The 21,017-nt window shown below is 40.9% G+C and overlaps 1 protein-coding gene across 1 annotated transcript in view; it reads left to right on the top strand.

Moving 5' to 3' along the window:
- Mbd2 (methyl-CpG binding domain protein 2) overlaps nucleotides 1-21,017 on the top strand; it is a 63,313-nt gene that overhangs the window by 40,091 nt on the left and 2,205 nt on the right. The window contains 3 exon segments of the mRNA XM_027402636.2: nucleotides 12,894-12,984; nucleotides 14,265-14,442; nucleotides 19,451-19,589. Coding sequence (XP_027258437.1) covers nucleotides 12,894-12,984; nucleotides 14,265-14,442; nucleotides 19,451-19,577 — 396 coding nt within the window. The 3' untranslated portion in view covers nucleotides 19,578-19,589.

Below are 21,017 nucleotides of genomic sequence, written 5' to 3'. Positions count from 1 at the left end.
ATGCTCATGGCTGAGGCTATGAGGGTGCAGAGACCTGGGTGCCGATGATACCCCATCTTTTGACGAGGTAGTGGTTACATAGTGTTTATTTGTTAAAACTTCAATCACTTCTTTTTCTTCTTACTATTGGTTTACTTGAAGGTTATCAATGTGATCCTTTGGGTTATCTTCTGAAAGCTTGCTTTACATTTAGATCTACAGTTCACCAAGAATTGACCTTGTATTTGATGAAAGGTGGATTTACTTCTCACATAAGGACATCCAAGTGACACAGCACAATTGTTTTAAAAAATATTTTTTCATTCCTCTGCTTTGCCATCTTGGTCATAGATGAAATGCTTACGTAGGTGAAAGGCAGCATTTGGCTTCCTTGTTTATTCATCATGCCTAGCATTTTTCCCTGGGATCTAAATCAGGTCTTTGTGCTTATCAGGCTAGCACTTTACTGACTGAGCCATCCACCAGCCCCATGGATTCCTTTGTTCTGTTCTTTTGATCTGTTTGTACAGATGGATCTATTTTGGGGCTTTCTGCTCTATTCCCCTGCTTTGTCTGTTACTTCCTGATGCTGCAGTACCATAATTACCAGCTTCACAAAACCTCTTGATGTATAATAGTGCAAGTTTTGGAGTTTTGCTATTCTGGTTCAAGATGATCTTTATGTATCTTTCTTCCTTCTGCCCCTCCTCTCTTTCCTTCTGTGTTGTGGATTAAACCCAGTGGTAGTAGCACCTGAGAAATGTTAGCACTGTGGATGCTGGTCTCATTTCATAGGCAACTTAAGATTTTAGTTTTTCAGACATTGGGTGAATATATCCTGCTGTGTGTAGATTAGAGAGTAGTCATAGCAAAATTTAGAGAAACAACTATAGCAGGTAGTTACTATGCCTTCATCTTCATCAGCCCTGCATTCCCCTTTATGTTTGTTCTTTGATTTTTTTTAGACCAAATTGTTATATGTTTAGCTTTACCATAAGATCACATTATGCTTTTTTGCAGCAACATAAATCAAGCTTTACCTTGTTTGTACCATAAGTTTCTCATCATTATCTAGTCCTTTCTTCCTAGGACACTGAGAAAACACAAAGTGGTTTATGTTTGTCCTTTGATTGCTGCATGTCATGGTATTTAAGTTGTCTTAACTGGCTATAACCAGGCAGCTCAGATGTTAAATGGAACTGATTTTAAATAGAGTAGTCTAAACATTGTACAATGGATTCCTTTTATGTAGAAACATCATTTGCCTATATAATAGTAACCTAGTATCTTATGTGTTTAACTTTTTAAAAGTTGGTGAATGTAAAGTGCACATTTTCTGTGACAAGACATTTTTATTTTTTTCTCCCTTCTTTACTTTGTTGGATGGAATTTGGGGTAAAACCCAGAGCTTTGTAAATTCAAGGGCAACATTCTACCACTGAACTACATGTGCAGTCCTGGAGGGTACTTTACTGCTGAGTGTCATTCCTAGTCCCGGGATCCTTTATTCTCTGATTAGATTCAGTAAATGCCTTATGAAATAAATATGGTATTCACTGAAGTTTTATAAGCCTGTCATTAAAAAAATTCTGAGCAACTTGGTAAAAATTTGTATTATCAAAGAATCCTCATAGGTTTCAGTGTTTTAATAACCTGTGTTGGAAGTGACACTTATTTGTGAAAATACATCTAAGAGAGCCCTAAGATAATACATGTGTTTAGTGCTGGGCCAGGATTAAAACATTTAGCTGCCAAACTAGCCCTCTTTCTGTCACCCCACCTTCCTCTGATTATAGATTCACCCATGGATATTTTCATGCCAGCATCTGTGCTATACTGCATGTTGCTATGTGAATAACTAGTGTTACCATCATATTCTTGACCAACTTAAAGATAGTAGGTTAAAACTATTAAAAAGTGAGGTTTTAAGGTAGCTTTTTTTCTTCTGCTTGATAAAGTATTAGTACATTTCTCCTTACATACTTTAAAAGTTATATCTTTTCCTATGGATTTAAGTGTTTTATTGGAATGCTATTTACAATTCTTTTCTCCTAAAGGTAGACCTTCCTAAGTCCCCTGACAATGGGAACAGGTAACAAAGGGTCTTGGGACAAGAATTGGATTTGGAATTAGAAGGTTCTGTGATCTGAAGAAAAGTCAGTGCTACTATGATAGAAGGTGGGGGCAGAGTCTGGGTTTGAAGGAAGAGAAAGAATGGCAGGCCAGGAAGTGAGATGGCTTCCTCCTCTGGGAGTAAAGCAGTGGTTTGAGAGAAAAGCAGAACGAACAAGGACATGTTCTAGGTAGTCAGAGTTGAAGTGAGCTTGTATTTTTAAAGAAAGAAACCCAAGGAGAGGAAGGGAGATGACAGCAAATGTGGGAATTGGGTAAGGCAGCCCAGGAGGAGGCAGGAGAGACCAGGAGCCTGGGTGTGGGACAGGCTCAGCAAGGCAGCAGGACACTGGTTTCTCTGAATGGCACACCTGAGGTGGAAGGAGAACTTTGCAGAGGCTCAGTTCCTGGTACTTCTAGTCAGCCATGGGATCAAGTCTCACAGGCCCATCAGCTTAGGTGCTATTATGTGGCTCCTAGTGTTAAAAATAAGCAGAAAGAGGTAAAGTTTTGAGATAGTTTTAGAAGACTTTTGTTTAGTTTCACTCCTGAACTTCAGCACATTTCCAGTGTTCAGTTAATTTTTATTCCAGTGGAGACTGTATTGCAAAAGGAAAAATGCATTTCAAGATGATTTATGAGGGTCAAAACACATTTTTCTCTTCTGCATTGCTGGGTTTGAGGAGATGCTTTTGCTGTGGGTTTTAGCTAGATCTGAGGAACTGATGCTACACAGTAGGATTTACGTAAAGCAGCATGTTCAAGACCAGCTAGCTTGTCTGTTTTGCTTTATTACTATGTCTGTACTGGAACACCAGAAGTCACTCTAGTAGGAGTCTCACCTTTCACAGTAGCCATCTGCATCAGGTTGTGGCCCTGGCATGCTCTGTGGTGCTGTGGGTAGGAGAGCTCCTTCTAAAGTCTATACATGTATTCACATTTTGGTATATGTGTCATGTCTTCAAATGTTTCAGACATTTGGAACTCATATCTTCCAAAATAAACAATCTTAGAGTGGTTCTAGTATCACAGAATAGCCCACAGAACATGACAAACAGTGTGTTTGAATTATTAATGATTATTAATTAAAATGGCATTGGGAGGTGGTGGTGTATGCCTTTAATCCCAACACTTGGGAGGCAGAAGCAGGCAGATCTCTGTGAGTTTGAGGACAGCCTGGTCTACAGAAAGAGTCCGTGACAGGCTCCAAAGCTACAGAGAAACCCTGTGTTGAACTTCCCTTCTCCCCCAAAACGTAATAATTGCTGTTTATAGCCATGGTTTTAGTTAGAAATGGACTGAATTCCAACTTTTAAAAATATTTTTATTAAATTTTTTCATTCAATATATTTGATCATGTCTTCTCCTCCTCAAACTCCTCTCAGATCCTCTCTACCCACCTAACATTAGGTTCTTTCTCTCTCTCCCTTTTTTCAAAGAAGCAAAACAGGAAGCAAAAACAAATACAAGCAATCCACAAGAAACACATAAAATGAAATCCAAAAAAAATGGGCAGAAGACCAATAAGACAAAAACTAACAAAACAAAGCAAAATAAAACAAAAAGTCCACAAACAATCCCATTGAGTTTGTTTGTTACTTCAGTTCTATGTTCTCTTACTTGCACTGACTGGCTCCCTGATCATTACCTAGTTATCTGGCAATGCACACAGATGTAACCGGCTCAGGTGCTTAGGTGGGTCTGACAGGCCCAGAAAGGGCAGGATGGAACCAGGGGTTCCGTCAGAGTAGAGGGTTAGTGTGCTCTTGCTGTCTGTTCTGAGATCTGGATCCCCTAGTGGTAAATGCCCCACCTTTCTGTCCTCTTTCTGGACCAGAATTTCCAGCCTAAGCCAATTTGCTACTCCCTCTTCCTCTGGCACTGTGGGAGGTCTGGCGAGGTTCTGACATTTTTGGGGTTTTTGGAAATGGGATGGTGCACCAGGCACCCAAAGGCTGCTGAAGTTGCACCAGAATTGTCAGGAATCCTGACTGGGAACCCTGTTTTAGGCCCTTGTGGCTAAGGAGGGCTTTGCTTTCCAACTATTTGATGCCTTCTGCACAGAAACTGCCTGTACCCTGCTTCTCTCCTGCCTGCCATTCTGTACACAAGCTCAGCTCTGCTGAGGTTTCTTTGAGGGTTTACCATCATCACAGTGTAGAAGTAGACAGACTAAAAATAACAAGAGATTACAGTTTGGGTTCTCTTAATTAAAAACTGCCTATGCCATCCGTTGGACTTATGTAGAACAGGATTTTAAGCTTCTGTAGGCTTCACATGGCTTACCTGTGCAGAGCCTTGGTAGTGCCCTCCTTTCAGTGTTCCTTCCAGTGTGGCACTATGGGGAGGAAAACTCCTTGGGTTATTTTAACGAGGAGATGGGGGGCGGCTTTTACTGTATAGGTCCAGACAGAATGGTTTTCTGTTGTCTTTTTGAAAATTTTACAGGATGAAATTATGTTACAGCATGCCCCTGTTCATTCTTTCTCAATCCATTGTGTCCACTGCTGCCCTATACCACTAACTACCAGCTTTGTGTGCAACTGCAGAGGGCCATGTGTTTGGAAGAGCTCCTTATTAAAAGGAAGAGCCCTGGGCATGGTTTGAGGTTGTGCTCTTGGTGCCTTGGAATTTTTAGAACTTTTTAAATAAGGGGTTCCATGTTTTCATTTTTTAGTAGACTCACAAATTAGGTAGTGGGTACTGCTTCCCAGGTATTCCTAAATACACCAAGCCCAATTGGAGGACGTTTGCTTGAATGAGAGCAAGAGGATGGAGAATTTAAAGATGCTTGAAGTAGTAAGAAATCCCCAGCAGAAAAATTGGGAGAGAAGGGCAGACTCTTGTGCATGTGCTCAGGAACAATCTTTATTGCACCTTCAAAACTGATTTTTGTCTTCTTTCTACCATCTAACTTTTATTAAGATGACCACCTGTTAATTTTTGATCCACATTTGCTAGCAGGCATACTAGTGAACTGGTAGTTGCTATGTCCTGGATTTGCTCAGTGTTTAGAAAACTGCACTCAGTTGCTATAACCATTTGAGATTGTTATTATTGTTACATTTTATAGGGGAGAAAACTGATACTGATAGAGGGATAGCTGCCAAATTTATAAAGTAATTGACAAACCAAAGCTTAGAATATAGCTTGGTATGAGTCTAAGGCCCACTCCTCCTCACTCTGCCATTCAAAGTTAGATATTTGTATCTTCCAAGTTGAGTGTCAAGATGAGGTCCTGAGTAAATATGGAAGGTATTTTTATGGCAAGTAAAATTTTAACACTATATAGATAGACACAAGTATTTTCCAAATTGCATATAATTGTAGATGTAAATGATGGTATAATTGGTACAGATTCTTTCTACCATGGTTATGAGAAATAGATGTTGGTATAGGTAATCTAGAACAGTATTCTTACAGAGTAAAATTGGAAGCTCTCTGATCATGTTCATAGTGAGCCACCCTTTATCCCCACTTGCTCTAAGAAATACTTAGTCATATACATTGTCAGCATCATGTTCCTGGGAATGTTTTCTTAGAGGGAGAGTCTTACTTTGAAATTTCCATTCTCTGAAAATTTTGTTGACTTCAATGATTGGCATTTGTATCTGGGTCTAAGAAAGCGTATTGGCAGAGACTATAATAATATTTTTTAAAAATCTTGTGAGCTAACTAAAGAATAGTTTGCTATCTCCCTAAAATTCGGCACCAGTTTTAGCTAAAAGTCTCACTCACCTGGGCCTCTTTATTCTGCATAAGGAGAAGGCAGACATCAGACACAACTTGCACAGGGTTTGCCTGTAGGTTCCTTAAATGGATCCCGTACTTTAGTACTTTAAAGTACTAGGTAGTGGGTAATGGATCCCATACTTTAGGTTTCAGACTAACTCATTAGCTTTATTAACAGGTATAAATCTATCATTCATCTTGGAAGTCATATAGAGGAGTACAAGGCATGTGCTGTGTGGTCCAGTGGAGAGCAGACACTAAGTGCTCCTCCTCCTTTTGTTGCTTGGAGCAGGACTGTTTAGTTATCCTAACCTTCTTGCAATTCTAGGTGCATTTCTCACTCCTTGTTGAGCCCCTCCAGACCTCAGTTTCTTTATCCATAAATGGTACAGCAAAGAGTCACTAAATTACTGTAATAAAGCATTTAGCACAGGGCTGGGCTGTGGGTCGCTAAGTGTTGGTTGTTTCCTCTTGCTGTTCACCCTATGCCACTGAGGTTCTGTGACTGAGTATAGTTGTGCTGTCACAGATGAACTTTGGGTGAGTCCTTTCTTATACCTAAACATTCAGTTAACTTTTGACTACTTTAACACATCTTCCTACATAGAATTAATGGGAGGAGACTCTGAGGTGAAGAGGATAATTGGAGCTTTCTATCCTTAGTCATAGCTGCGGCTAAAATGTGCAATTGTCATGTTGACAGTACATCACCCCTCTGTGGATACTGCTCTTCTCTTACCACGGCTTAAACTAGGCTTCTTATGCCCATATCAGAATCACATAAGAGTCTTAGAAAACAACAACAACAACAAAAGCAAAAACCAACAATTAATTGATGAATCCCAGCCCTATAGAGCAGAGTTTCTGAGAGCCAGACTTTAGGATATACTGCTCTGTGTAAAACCACTAAGGAATGCTGATTAATGCTTAAGCTACTTCTATGGTTAGGCATTGCTATAGAATATTCCTGTACGTTTTTTAGAGCCACCTCTTCCCCAATTCTCTGATGTTGAGGTTAATGTTATGTTAGCATTATTACAGTCTCTGCAGTCTCCCTTGTCTTATTTTCACCAAACAGAACTCCTTAGCCATTATATGAACACCCCAGAACCTACCAAAATACTGTGCATAGGATGGGTGCTCAAAGAGCACTTCCTGAGCTGGAACTGATTCTCTGATTGCCCTTTTCTTGTAAACCACCCCTTTTTGTGCTGCAACCTGCACAGCTTGGGGATTGACCTTATGGGCAACTGGGAATGAAGAAACAATAGACACATTTACAGGGAAGCAGAGATGGGGGTAGGAGGTGGGCAGGCCGTGTCTGCTCTGATGGAGCAAACTGGCAGCCCAGAAATTCAGTGTGTTTATCATATACATCATAATGAGGAGATGGATAAGTTAATCTTGGTAGCAAGGAGGTCTCTGTAGGGAACTAGTCTCAGGCTACAGTCATCTGAGGGGATGAAATCCTGATTGATATTTTCTGCACATTGTCAACATTGGTGCCTAGACCAGTGGAAAGCCTTCACATTCCCTTAAGCTTGCCCTGGGGAAGACCTTGACATTCTCCTGAGCTTGCCCTGGGGAAGGCCTTGGCATTTCCATGTATCTGATGATGGCTTGGAGGTTTTGACATGATCATGCTCATGTCAGCAATACTCATCCACTCAGGACTCAGTGGATCCCCATATTTCTGACTTTCTCAAAGAATATAAATGTTTTCAGAGTATGAGTTAATGCTCTCAGGGTGGTGGGCAGGTAGAATGATAAATATTTTAGCAACTCAGTTTCTGAAGCTCCAGAATTGTGTGTGGTTTTGAGTTTTCTTGTGATTCCTGTTTCTTCCTCCTCTTCTTGATACTGTTATACAGACAAGTTAACATATCCCCCAAAGCCAAGTTAAACCTCAGCAGTTAAAAAGCAAAGTTGAGATGACCTCGGGTGCATTCAGGGTGGTATGCAGAGGAGCTAGGAAACAAAGAGGACCCCAAGAGAAGATTGTATAGTTCCTCAAAGAAGGGGATGGGGACAAGAATCCCTGACCAAAGTGGGAGTCTGGGGTGGGGAGAGGAAGGAGCTGGGAAGGGAAGAAGGGGAGGGGGAGGAGAACAAGAGGACTGAGACAGGGGAGGAATAGAGGAGGGCAAGAAAGGAGATGCCTTGACAGAGGGAGACAGTACAGGTTTGGAGAGAGGTCTGCCATAGGGAAAATGTTAGGGGATCCACAGGGATGACCCCAACTAAGAAGTCAGGCAGTGGTGGAGAGGATGCCATTGATGCCTACCTTTTGCTATTCCTATAGCCTTCATCCAGTAGCTGTTCAAAGAAGAAACAGGCACCCACAGCTAAGCACTGAACTATATATTACTGGAATACAGTTGTGGAGAGGGAGGAAGGATGAGCAGAGAGCCAAGATGGGTCTGGAGGAACCCGTAGAAACAGTGGACCTGACCTACTGATAGCATGGAGACCCTAGTCATAAAGCTGGGAAAACAGCATTGGACCAAACCAAGCCCTCTGATTGTGGGAGCCAGCTAGGAGGCCAAGACAGTCTGTTTATCCCTAGAGCACAAAAGGACTTTTGGAGCCCATTCCCTATGGAGGGATACTATTGCGGCCCAGATACAGCAAGGAGGGCCTAGGCCTTCACCCAAATGTTATGACAGACTTTGAAGGTCCCCCCTGGAGGACTTCACTATCCCTGGGGAGGAGTTGGGAGGTGTATTGGGGGGTGGTTGGTGGGGAACATGGGAGGAGGGAGGGCGAGAGAATGGGGGGATGGATTTGTAAATATGAGTAGTAATTAAAGAATAAAAAGGAAGATAAATATTAAAAGGGAAGAAAAATGCTATAAAATAAACAAAATATTAAAAAAATCAAAATAAAAAAAGCAAAGATGATACAGTTGTGTTTTAGATTAGTTTTACTTTCAATAAACATATGTGGTGGCTCATCTCACAAAAGAAATGGCTTTTGTGACACACCGTTATGTTTGCCCCTTTGGAAGGCCAGGGTAGATAAAGTGCAGGCAGTTGTGCCTGACTAATGCCCTAATATACATAATAACCAGGACCTAAGAGAAGAAGATGCAGTGAATCATAGACCTCATAGTGACCAGAATGCTTCTTCCAACATTGCCCATCGATGACATTTCAGGTGCTTAGTTGTGGGGACCAAATATGTGGGGTCCCAGGTTCTGGCTGTCAGCAGCAGTGGCGCCAGGAAACTCCGGCCCACTATTGTATTGTTAATTAACACCAGGCTGTACTGTTTACCTGGCCTGATTTCTCTATCTATATACATTTTTACTTTCAAGGCTAACTTACTTCTCTTTACTTCTGGCTAGTATTTCTGTTTCATATTTACAATTACCTGCATTTTTCATTCCGGCGTTTAACACCTTACATTTTACTACTTTATCACCTGACTGAACATTTCAGTCTCACACCTACTGTGTGCATTTTCTCTTATTTTAAGGGTTAAATAACCCGCTTTACCTATTTTCATCAGCTGCTGGCTGACATTCTCTCATTTGCCCATCTTTATTACTTTAAGGGTTAAATAACTCGCTTTACCTTTTTTTTGTCAGCTGCTGGCTGACATTTTTCTATTTGCCCATCTTCCATCATTTTAAGGGTTAAATAACCTGCTTTACCTTTTTTCGTCAGCTGCTGGCTGACATCTTTCTATTTTATATTACATATATCTGTTTTTTATTTCTACCATTATATACAGTTTTATTCCTGACTTAACGCTGTTGACTCACCACATTCGGCCACTTCTTTCTTCTTTTTTCTTCGCGTGCTTTTTCCCCAACCAGTTCGCCCACGACAAATATCTCTCCTCAGTGTCCAAGCCTCTGCCTTGCCGGATTCTTCGTGGTGTCCATGGCTTCTGTCCCGTACTCAGCCCCATGTTGGGCGCCAATTTGTCGTGGCCCGGCTTGTCTCAGCTTTAACCCACGACAGCCATGAGGTTCTACCTGAGTGGGGGTGTGTGAACCTGGAAGCTCCCAGCAACCCCACAGCGATAAAGACCAAACACAGGCATCTTGTCATCTTCAGAGAGCTCTCAGTTCCATGTTGTGGAACTAGAGCCATTCCTTTATTAACCATCTTTTCTGGTGTCCCTTAACCACCATGCTAGTACCATGAGGCAACCATTTCTCCTTTGTCCTCCCTCTCCGCTAGCCTGCTTCGCTCCAAAATAAGAGGCATATTACCCTCAGGCCAGGTAGACAGTACAGCCTGGTGTTAATTAACAATACAATTGCCACCGCTGCTGACAGCCAGAACCTGGGACCCCACATATTCGGTCCCCCACACTTAGTTCTTACGAGTGACATTTAATCCCTTCCAATATTTTCCCCACAGTCAGATTGTTTATCTGACAGGCTGTTGTGGAGACCAGGAGCAATAGAAAGTGATGTTCATGTGGGAGCTGATTTTTTAGTATTCTGGAGTGTGACTAGAAGATCTTAGAGGCACTTAGGGATTTCATTGGTAAGGATTAGAAAGGAACTTAATAACCCAAGGTGGTAGTGCATTGATTTTGGGACTTGACCCAATTATTAAATCAGGTTTCTCTTAAGTATTATATTTATTGATCGTTTGGTGTCATAGCAGGCAGCAAGATTAAGTTGAGAAAATCATTGAATTAGGCAGGTAAAATTAGATTTTCATGTTAGAATTGAGGATAATGGTAGTGTTTACAAAATGTATTGATAGTCTAGGTAGCTAGGTAGAAATGGGGCCTCCTCTGATAGTTTTGTTAACATGAAACAATCTGGAATCACTGGGGAAGAGACTCCCCAAGAGTTATCTACATCTGATTGTCTAGATCATTTTTGTGTGCATATCTGTGGATGATTGTCTTGATTATGTTAACTGATGTGGGATGTAGTTCACTGTGGGCAGTACCGTTCCTTTGGCTTGAGAGCTCTGAACTATATTAAGAGTGGAGAAAAAGAAAGCTAAATCCTAGAGGTAGGCAAGCATCCATTCTCTATTCTTCCTTGTGGGTGTGACTAATGCTTCAAGTTCCTGCCTTGACTTTCCCTGACATGAGGATGGTAACCCAGAATTGGAGGCTAAATGAACCTTCTCTCTCTCTTCAAGTTGCTTTTGTCTGGATATCTTATCACAGCACAGAAAGGGAACCAGGCCAACTTACAGATTTGGAAAGACATGTGATTTGAATATTACTGTTGTTGAACATGAATCAACTGAGGAAAACGCCAGATGAACATAATCTAGTCCTAGTAAACACCTGAACTTCATGAAGACCTGGAGAAACATTTAGGACAACTGTTCTCAACCTGTGGGTCATGAGCCCTTTTGGGGTTGAACAACCCTTTCATAGGGGCCACATATCAGATGTACTGCATAGCAGATATTTGCATTATGATTAATAACAGTAGCAAAATTACAGTTATTAAGTAGCAACAAAAATAATTTTGTGATTGGATGTCACCACAACATGAGGCACTATATTAAAGGGTTGCACCACTAGCAAGGTTGAGAACCATTGATTGAGCAAAAGAAACTTCCCCCTCCCTACTCTCTGCAGTGATGGTGAATTATAAACTGACTGAGGATAGTAAAAATACAACATAGAGTTTGGGGAGCATAAATAGAACGCAGAAAGGATTTCACAGGATGTTTATGATAGTTACCATACTTTCACTGAACTCCTAATTATTATACTTCCATCTTCCTAGTATTGATTGATTGCTTAATTGGCTACATTTTCTACTGAGACCATTACTTGCAGGCATATGTAAGACCACGTAACAATATAACTATACAAAAGGTCTTTAGGGCATTCTGTTGGAAGTTACTCGGTGCTAGTTTTGAGGTTATTATAAACACATATTATTCTGCCAGAAGGAGAATTATACTACCATATCTTCTCATTTGTCTGATGGGTGGTTATCTGATAACTTTACTATATTAAACTCCCCAAGGCCCCCAAAGTAGCTAAATCTTGCTCGAAGTAAATATAGTAAGTTTTATGACTTATGTATGATAGGTTCTTGACATATGTTACCTTACTCTCCACAGTAATCTTGTGTGATAGCTGTTGCTTCCCCAGCTGTAAAAGGGATGCAAGCTCAAGGCTGTCCATCTCACAGGTGGTGGATCTAGAATTTCCACATTGGCTCATGTGTCTTTCACTGCCTCAGCTCTGTTGCTTCCATTTTTGCTCATTACACAAATTCAACACCAACTTTGCAACAGGTCCTGTTATCTAGGATTAAAGGAAGGAAGAGAGTCTTATAGAATTCTTTGTTTTTTCCTTGTCTGTAGTAAATGTAATATATATTAAAAAAGAAGCAGGATATGCATCCACAAGACAAGAATAGTATGTGATAGGAACTCAGAAAATATGCCGCATGCTGGACACATTCAGTGAGACATAAGAATAAAACCCAAAAGTATATAGTGTAAAGTATGCTGTTGTGTTTGAGTCGACAATTGTCTACCTCAGGGCAGGGAGAGTCTTTAGTGCTCACTAACACCAGAACAGTGTTCTGGGACCACTGAGTGGGTAGGTGACCCAGGGACTTGTGCAACAGGGAGAAAGCAATTCATGACTGGTATTAAGGTGTTTTGGAAAAATTTATATCAACAATGAGTATAGTATTTCCCCTCTAAAGTGTACCAAAAGGCTAAACATGCATTTGTCTTAGGAAAATCATGTTTCTATAAACATATTGGATATTATTGTTCTTTCTCTGTTAAATTTTAACATTAGCATTTTATGCCAAATGAATTTTTAAAATTTCAAATCATTACATTCTTTTGAAGATACTTTATGAACAATTTATATAGCTTGTAACACAAAACAACCTGTAATATTGTAACACTTGAGTTCACATAATCAAAACAACACTTTTTGAGTAATTTAATCTGAAGGAGTTAGGATGTGTTGAAAAATTCTTGTTTGGAGTTTAATTTAGCTTGCTGTAAGGAAAAAAAATGAGAAAACCGTAGGAAACTACTGAAATGACTTGCATTGCACCATTCAGAAGCATCAAATACGTAACTAACTGGTATTTTGCCTTACAGCTTTTCTGGGAGAAGAGACTGCAAGGACTTAGTGCATCGGATGTAACAGAACAAATTATAAAAACCATGGAGCTACCCAAAGGCCTTCAAGGTAACATCTAAGTTTAGTTGAATAGATGCTTATTAAGTACATACTGTGTGCCAGGCACTGGAATTAGGTACTGTGCATTCATAATTGACCTGTACCAGCAGGCCTTTGCTTTGGGGGACAATGTGCTTGGCTGGATGGCCTGTCTCTTGTGTTATAAACTGAGGGAAAACATACATGGCAAACATGTCATAGGGATGTTTCTGAATAGTATGTCACCTAGCATTTCTTTCTCTTCTATGTGAACATTTGGCTCCATCTTAGCCTCCTCATCTCCTTTAAACTGTGTGCTGTTTTTAGCACTAACTACAGATGAACAAAGGGTTCCCCAAGTTTTCCTGCCTCCTAAGTAGCAGCATCTCACCCAGAATTTTCTTTCTCTTATCTTCTTACACTAAAAGAACAACTCCAAAATCTCCTGTATCTCTACAAACCGCTGCTGTAAGTTGTAGTAGGAATACACTGTGGCCTGTGAAATTTCCTAGTGGATTCTGGGGTAGGGGACTCAGTGGCCAGTCTATCTGTCATTTCATATGGTTATGCCTCATTCAAGAGTTGCATTATTTTTCAAGGACTAGAATGTCAGTCTTCAATCTTGACTTAGTATAGATTTTTCAAAAATCTTCCAAATGTACAGCTGTGTTATTATCTCATACTTGTATTTTCTTAGAAATTACTGCTTTAAATAAATCCAGAACTTTGATAAGTTCCCTTAAATTTGCTGTGGTGAGAGGCCCCTACATGCATGAGGGTTTGCACTGATTCTGGGAATCTTAACCTTTTTTTGGTTATTTGAATGTCTGATTAAGTTTTGGGTATGCCATGCTTGCATTGACATTCCATGAAGCCTCAGAACAAAGTTAATAAACATAGAGACACTTCTGGAAATTGATATTAAAAGCTATAGGAAGAAATTGATCCAGGCTATGTTAGTACGGGTACTTGAGTATAGCATAGTGATCTTACAGAGTTTTAGATTATTTAAGTAGTTTATCCTCCTTGAGAAAATGTGCATAACTTTTTAAAAGTTTACGGCCTTAAGAAATGTATTTTAAAACTGAAGTTTTGTTTAAAGTTCTTAGCTGTTTTGTCACTGTTTAATGTCAGGTCTTTGGTGTATAGTGACTGTTAAATGGATATGTGTTGTTCTTTGTTGCTTTGTTAGGTGTTAGGTTTACCTGTATGACTCTAAGTGAGCATAAGAATACTGGTTATGTTAGGCAGTGGCCGGCCCACTGGCTCAGAAGCATTTCCCCTTCAGCATTGTTGTTTTCTCACTGCAGGAGTCGGTCCTGGGAGTAATGATGAGACCCTTCTATCTGCTGTGGCCAGTGCTCTGCACACAAGCTCTGCACCAATCACCGGACAAGTCTCTGCGGCTGTGGAAAAGAACCCTGCTGTCTGGCTTAACACATCTCAACCCCTCTGCAAAGCTTTCATTGTCACAGATGAAGACATTAGGTAAGGCATTTCAATACAACTTTAAACAGTTTTGCCTGTAGGTAAATTCTATAAAAGCCTTATGTTCAGTGTCACAGGTAGTACAGTTGATTATCCTATATTAAAAACTTAAAACTAAGTTCAACATCTGAAGCCTTTTGATGTCTGATATGATACCGTAAATGAACTGCTTAATGCTATGAAACTTGGCTTCATGTGCTGAGCTATTAAAAATGCCATGGAAATTACCTCACAGGAAGTGGATAAAGTGTGTGTGAAGCATAAGTAAACTTTGTGTTTAGCCTGAGGTCTCATATCCAAAAAATCTCTGTGTAGGCAAATCCTCCAAAAAAAAAAAAAAAAAAAAAAGTAAATTTCTTTTGGTTCCAAGCCTTTTAGATTAAAAAAATAATCCCCTATTATAAGGGATGAATTTGTCAGAAATCATATTTTGGGTTTTACAGAGTGTTGGCTAGCTTTATGCTAACTTAACACAAAATAGAGTCATCTGAAAGGAGGGAATCGAAATTCAGAAAATGCCTTTGTAAGATCAGGCTGTAGGTAACCCTGGAGGGCAGTGACTGAGATGTGGGAGGGCTCAGCTCACTGTGGGCAGTGCCACCCAGGGCTGGAGATCCTGGGTTCAGAAATCATGATAAGCAAGGAATCAGGACAAGCCAGTAAGCAGCACCCCTTCATGGCCTCCTCATCAGCTTCTGTCTCCAGGTTCCTACCCAATTTGAGTTCCTGCCCTCACTTCCTTCAGTGATGAACTGTGATACGGAAGTGTATAAATAAACCTTTTTATCCCCAAGTTACTTTTGGTCATGATGTTTCATCACAGCAATAGGAACTCTAACTAAGACACAGAGCTTTTCTGAATGAATGGAATGTGATTAGGATCTATGTAAGAAAAATATTCTTGAAAGTAGGATTTGTGTCAGAGTGATCGCCACAAGAATGTTGTCAGCAGATTCATCATATTTTCAAGGCAGTGGTTTTCCAGTTTGTTCCTCTGGAGCCCTGTTCTAATGAGCCCCTTTCATTCCTCAGGCCTTTTATGGAGTGTCTTTGTAGTTTTGATTTGTCTCTTGTGGTGCTTGAAATTGAAACCCAGGCCTCTAGCATTCAAGGCAGGTGTTCTGTTCCCAAACCACACCATTTAGTTTTTCACCATGCCTTTGTGATTCCTTGTTTATTGGTTTGTCTGCAAACTGGCCCCTCTTTAGAGCAGGTGATAGATATCCTCATTGCCTTAAGGCTCAGTTGCATTTTAAAGTTCAATTTAGTTATATTTATTTCATTCAAGCTCAGGTAGGGGTTTACTTATATCTGCTTTATTGTTACATGTAAATATTTGAATTGTTCCAGAGACACACATCCATCCCTGCACACACACATAAATACACAATCCCCCACACACCTGCACACATAGATCCACACATGCACACGCATATACACACATACTCATACAGTAGAGCAAGATGGGAAACAAATGAGAAAGACAGAGCACAGAGGTAAACAGAGTCAGGAATAAGAGAGAACATAGTTACCTCTATAAATATTTTTCATGCTTTCTTTTCTTTTTCTTTCTTTCTTTTTTTTTTTTCAAGACGGGGTTTGTCTGTGGCTTTGGAGGCTGTCCTCGAACTAGCTCTTGTAGACCATGCTGGTCTCGAACTCACAGAGATCCACCTGCCTCTGCCTCCCGAGTGCTGGGATTAAAGGCGTGTGCCACCAATGCCCGGCTTATCTTTCATTCTTTCTAGGGCTGGGCCACAAAGCAGGTGTTTAGCAAGAACTGTAAAAGGAAAACCTGGTTTGGATTGACAACACCCTGATGTATAAGCAAACTATTATGTCAGAGAAGTAACAAACTGAATAGTAAGATCATAATGAGGTTACTTTCTGGAACTTTTGAAATTTGGTACCATCATTTTGTATTGATGATAATGATGCCTCAGTCTACTGCATTGCTTTTAAAAACATGGCAGTGTGTATGTGTACTTCACTGTTTCTATTTGAATCTAAGTCAGTTTTCCTGGAGTATCATTTCTAGATGAAACCAGCAGATGGCAGTTTGGAATCATCCAATTTAAAATAGTTTTCTGTTTGTATTTGTTTCCATCTAAGTCTGTAAAAGATTGATATGGAAATGTTCCTAAATGTATGAGTCTAGCTAGGTTTATAATTGGGAAACCATTCTTGAGCTTTAAAATAATCTCTTTTGAAAAGAGAACAGAGTTCAAGGTTGTATTCATATGCTGTGGTTTCTTGAAATTTGCAATCAACTTTTTTTGAAGAATTTTAAAAAACAAAACATAAAAATCAAAGAAAGAGATGAGGTTGCTTTGTGGATCATTGTGACCTTGAGGAAGATAATTACCTGGGAAACGAGGTTTTTTTTTTTTTTTTTTTTTTTTTTTTTTTTTTTTCCCATTCTTGGTATAAACACAGAGAGAGTGAACAGAATTTCCACCAAGTTGTTTGGGTTTGAAGTGGGGTACTGGGAATGCCAATGGCTTTAACAGTAGACCTTTCGATAGTAGAGGGGTCTTAAATCTCGACTGGGATTTGGGCTAGTTGTCTAACAAATTGTTTGATGTGACTGGTGTAACAGGAATTATTAAGTATCATTCCTTGTTGAATTGGCACAGCTTCAGAGGACGTGAACATGAGTAGACTTGCTGCTCTTCCACTAGCTGCCTCTGGTGTTTGCTTCTGCAGAGCTTCTAACTGAAGATCTCACTCTTGCACAGGGGCCTGCTAATCCTCTGTCATTCTAGTTGTAGTGTGTTTGCTTTCCTCATGAGCACTTGGCTAAAACTCTCAGCATTAACTGTACCTCTTAAGCACACTTGTAATATTTTCAATCATGAGTGTAATTGTTTTCTGATACTTAGTAGCATTCTCATAATCACAGCTGAAGTCATTCACAAGCTCATAGTCCTGTGATTGGACAGCCAGGGCTCTGCTCAGCCTCAGTAGGCTGAGATCAGTGATGTTTGGACCACCTTCCTTCTGGAGTGTGGGACTCTTAAGTTCAGACACTTGATATGAACTTCATAGTGTGCTGCAGGGTTGAGACCCCTCCCCTGTTCAGTTGTTGACTGCTGGACAAGGGCTGCCCTGTCCTTTTAAGGGTTGCCTGCAGTTCCCACACGTGGTTTCTGTGTGCCCTCATGGTTTTCTTTCAGGACACTTCTGACTGGGTTAGGTTCACTAGATTCAGCTTTCTTGTGATTAATAAATGATTCTTGGATTAGTAACCAATTATAGAGTGCTATCTCATCATTTCCACAAATTTCATCACCCTTACTGGGAGAAATTATACAGGGAGTATATATGGGACATGAGGGGACTCTTGGAGAACATCACACAATTCTGCCCACCCCTACAGAAAGCAGGCTTGTTGTATAAAGCAGGAAGTCATGTTCAAAGTAAAAAAACTCAGTGACAGATAATAGAGCTCAAGATAGACATCTTTACAAAATGCAGTGTGCCCCACCCCCACGCCCACCCCCTCCTGATGGGTCATTCTGGCATTTGTGCCTATCCTGTTCTGTTGTTAGGAGTGAGATTGCCAGTGTGACTGATATGTCATTTACCATAAATTTCAAGTCACTGGGCCAGAGAGGAGACAAACTATGTGAGAAATAAAATTCTTCTTCTGGAGTCTGCTCCATTACATGAGCTTTTGCTGAACTCAGGTTTCGTTTAATGGGAAGAGACTACAAAGGTCAGATTGACCCCGCACTGCCTTCCTCCTGCCTGCCTGATTTGAAACTTCACTCAGGAACTGGAAGTCTGTTCTTAGGAATCCTTTGTGCTAATTCTTTTCATAAAGAAATGCACAGCATTTTCATGACTATAGGTGGTTATTACCTTCCTTACCTTGGATGTAGTGCCATTCAGTCCTGGGTTTTAGAACAGAAGGGACTCCACAGCTGGCTTGTCTCCCAGGGATCTGATGGAGTCCTCAGAATGTTTCCTCTCCCTGTCTGCTGTCCCAGGTTTGCACACGGCTGTCTGCCTTAATGGGAAGGAACCACCTTTTTTTTTTTTTTTCTTTCTTTTGTGCAGTCCCACATTTTCCTTGTTACTGTGTCTCCTTCACTTATTCTGCTTCTGCATCATCTCATCATCCCTTGTTTTCTCACACAGGAGGGCATGGTCTATTCTCTATGGAGCTAGCCCCTGCACCTCTTTCTTTGTCTCTCTACTTCTCACTTTGGTTTCCTTACTTGCTTTTAGATGTCCGTTTCCTTGCGTTCTCAGGGAGCTGCTCTCATCCTCCCCGACTCCTGTACTTCACCGAGCTATAGAACATTATAGTAGCCTCTTTATCCTGGGTTTTGTTTTTCATCTAATGGTTTAGGGTCTTCTTTATGATGTGGAACTGTTGTCACTTTTGAGGTCATCTTGCTGTCACCAAGCTAGAGAAGCTCATGATAATGGTCTTGGGCTCCTCGGCTCATCTCAGTAGGAGAGATAGATGCTCTTTGGTGTCTGTCCCCAGTCATGGCCTTTGGTAGTCCTGGCTGTTCTGTGTGGACCTGGCTTCCCAGTACTGCTCTCTCCTGACTCAGCCACAGAATGGCAGAGCAAGCCCAGCCTGCTGTGCCTCTAGCATGTCTCTGTTGACGCTTCACCTAGGAAGTTGTTCTCCCTTCCTTTTCCATATTATCTTCCTCTCATATCTTTGCTTACAAGTTATTTCTGCTTATTTCTTAAGTTTTCACTCCAAATTGTCCCACACTTGAAATTCATGAAGCTGAAGAAAAGGTCACGGAAGTTCATCTCTTCCTTCCAGAATCTCTTGAGACCAGAGATAACTACCCTTGAACAGCTAGCTATTCTTTAAACCTTTTTCTGTTGAAATTTTCAGTCTTTGGTTTGGGTGTATAGAGGCAGCACTTGGGAAGTCTAAGAAATTGTGCTTTTTCTAAGTGATGGGGCGACACTCAGCGTGGTTTCATTTTTATTACTTACTGAATTTTCAGTTTCATTTCCTTCCAATTTTGAAAAGGAAACAGGAAGAGCGAGTCCAACAAGTACGAAAGAAATTGGAAGAAGCACTGATGGCAGACATCCTGTCCCGGGCTGCTGACACAGAGGAGGTAGACATTGATATGGACAGTGGAGATGACGCTTAAGAATATGATCAGGTAAGCAAACACCAGTGCAGAGACAGGCAGAAGGAAGGTGTTTGCTTTCTTGTTGGTTTCCCTTTGTGTCTCAGTAGTGTACTTGTTCCCCTCATGGGTCCTTCATGTGACCCCTCTGCATTTAATGACTCAGAAGTTATCACATCTGTCCTGATTTGGTGAGGACATTCTTGACATAGTAGCCACGTGAAGGGATCTTTAGTCTACTTCATATTGTTTTAATCAATGGAAAAAGATGCCTATGGTGTCCTGAGAGAAAACAGGAAGGAGAAAAGGACTCTTGGGTTCCTGGAAATTGCTGGTCTCCTGTTGCCTTCTGCAGGATGCTATGCCTTCCTTAGAATTATAGCAGTAAGATAAGCAAAATCTTACCCTTTAGTCGATTCTTCATACTACATGGTAGACACAGACAGAACAGGAAGAGCATTGACAAGTATAACATGAATTTACCTTGAAGATGCAAATGTGGGCTCTGTTTATGTGTGTACTCACACTCTGTGGCTTTAATGTATCATCTTGCTTTTCAGCCTCTCTTTTATGTTTTGCCAAGATTTGTTTTGATTTCTGCCTCCCCTATGCCAATGGCTTGCTCCCTCATGAAACCAAAGTCAGAGGGAGACCCAGCAGAGCAGACTATGATGTGAAAGGTCAGCAAAGCTACTGTGAGGAAGGGTCGTTTGCCTCATTCCTGAAAGGCAAGCAGAATTGAGTCAAGCGGAGCACAGGTAGAAAGTGGCTTGGTTAAAAGGGTTAGCAGAGAGAAGGTTGGCTTCTACAGAGAGAAGATCAGAGGTTGGAAAGTAGACTTCCTGTTGCTTAGGGAGCAGGGAGGAATGTTTGGGCAGCAGGCCTAATCAGGAAGACCCATGAGTCATAGTGCAGAACTTTTCCCAGAAGATGTGATCATAGTTGCTTATTTGGCTTGGAGTAGAGAAAGCTTGGAGGCAGGGAGACCAGTTAAGAAGTTGCTGTGGTAGTCTAATAAGGGACAGTGGTGACTTTCTGAAGGTGACAGGACATGCAAGTAGAAAAGGGTAGTTCTGAGACATGTTTGGTGGTAGAATCATCCTGACTGGTGGCTGATTGAGAGTGAGCTTGAGACAGAAGAGGGAAGAATGGGTTTCCCCTGGAGCTACTAACTGGGGGGCCTATTCACTAAAGGAGCAGAGCACAAGTAGGGAGTTGAGAGAAGATGGGTTTAATTGCCAGCACCACCTTCCCTTCCCTTGAGTGCCTCCCCTTACTTTAATCGTGCCCAATACCACGATGGCATTGCAACCAAGTAGTAACTATAATGTCTGCTCTTTACCTGTCCAGGGAAAGCAAACATCCAGTCATGTAATTTCTTGACTATCCATTTACTTTAGATCCAGTTCAGTCCAGTTTTAAGTATTTTATTTCCTTACTGGGGGAATCTGGGTTAGTCCT

The sequence above is a fragment of the Cricetulus griseus genome, chromosome 2 (genome assembly GCF_003668045.3).
Source record: "Cricetulus griseus strain 17A/GY chromosome 2, alternate assembly CriGri-PICRH-1.0, whole genome shotgun sequence".
Taxonomy (NCBI): Eukaryota; Metazoa; Chordata; class Mammalia; order Rodentia; family Cricetidae; genus Cricetulus; species Cricetulus griseus.
Note: the sequence above shows the minus strand (reverse complement) of the source record. Positions and strands in the feature narration are given on the sequence as shown.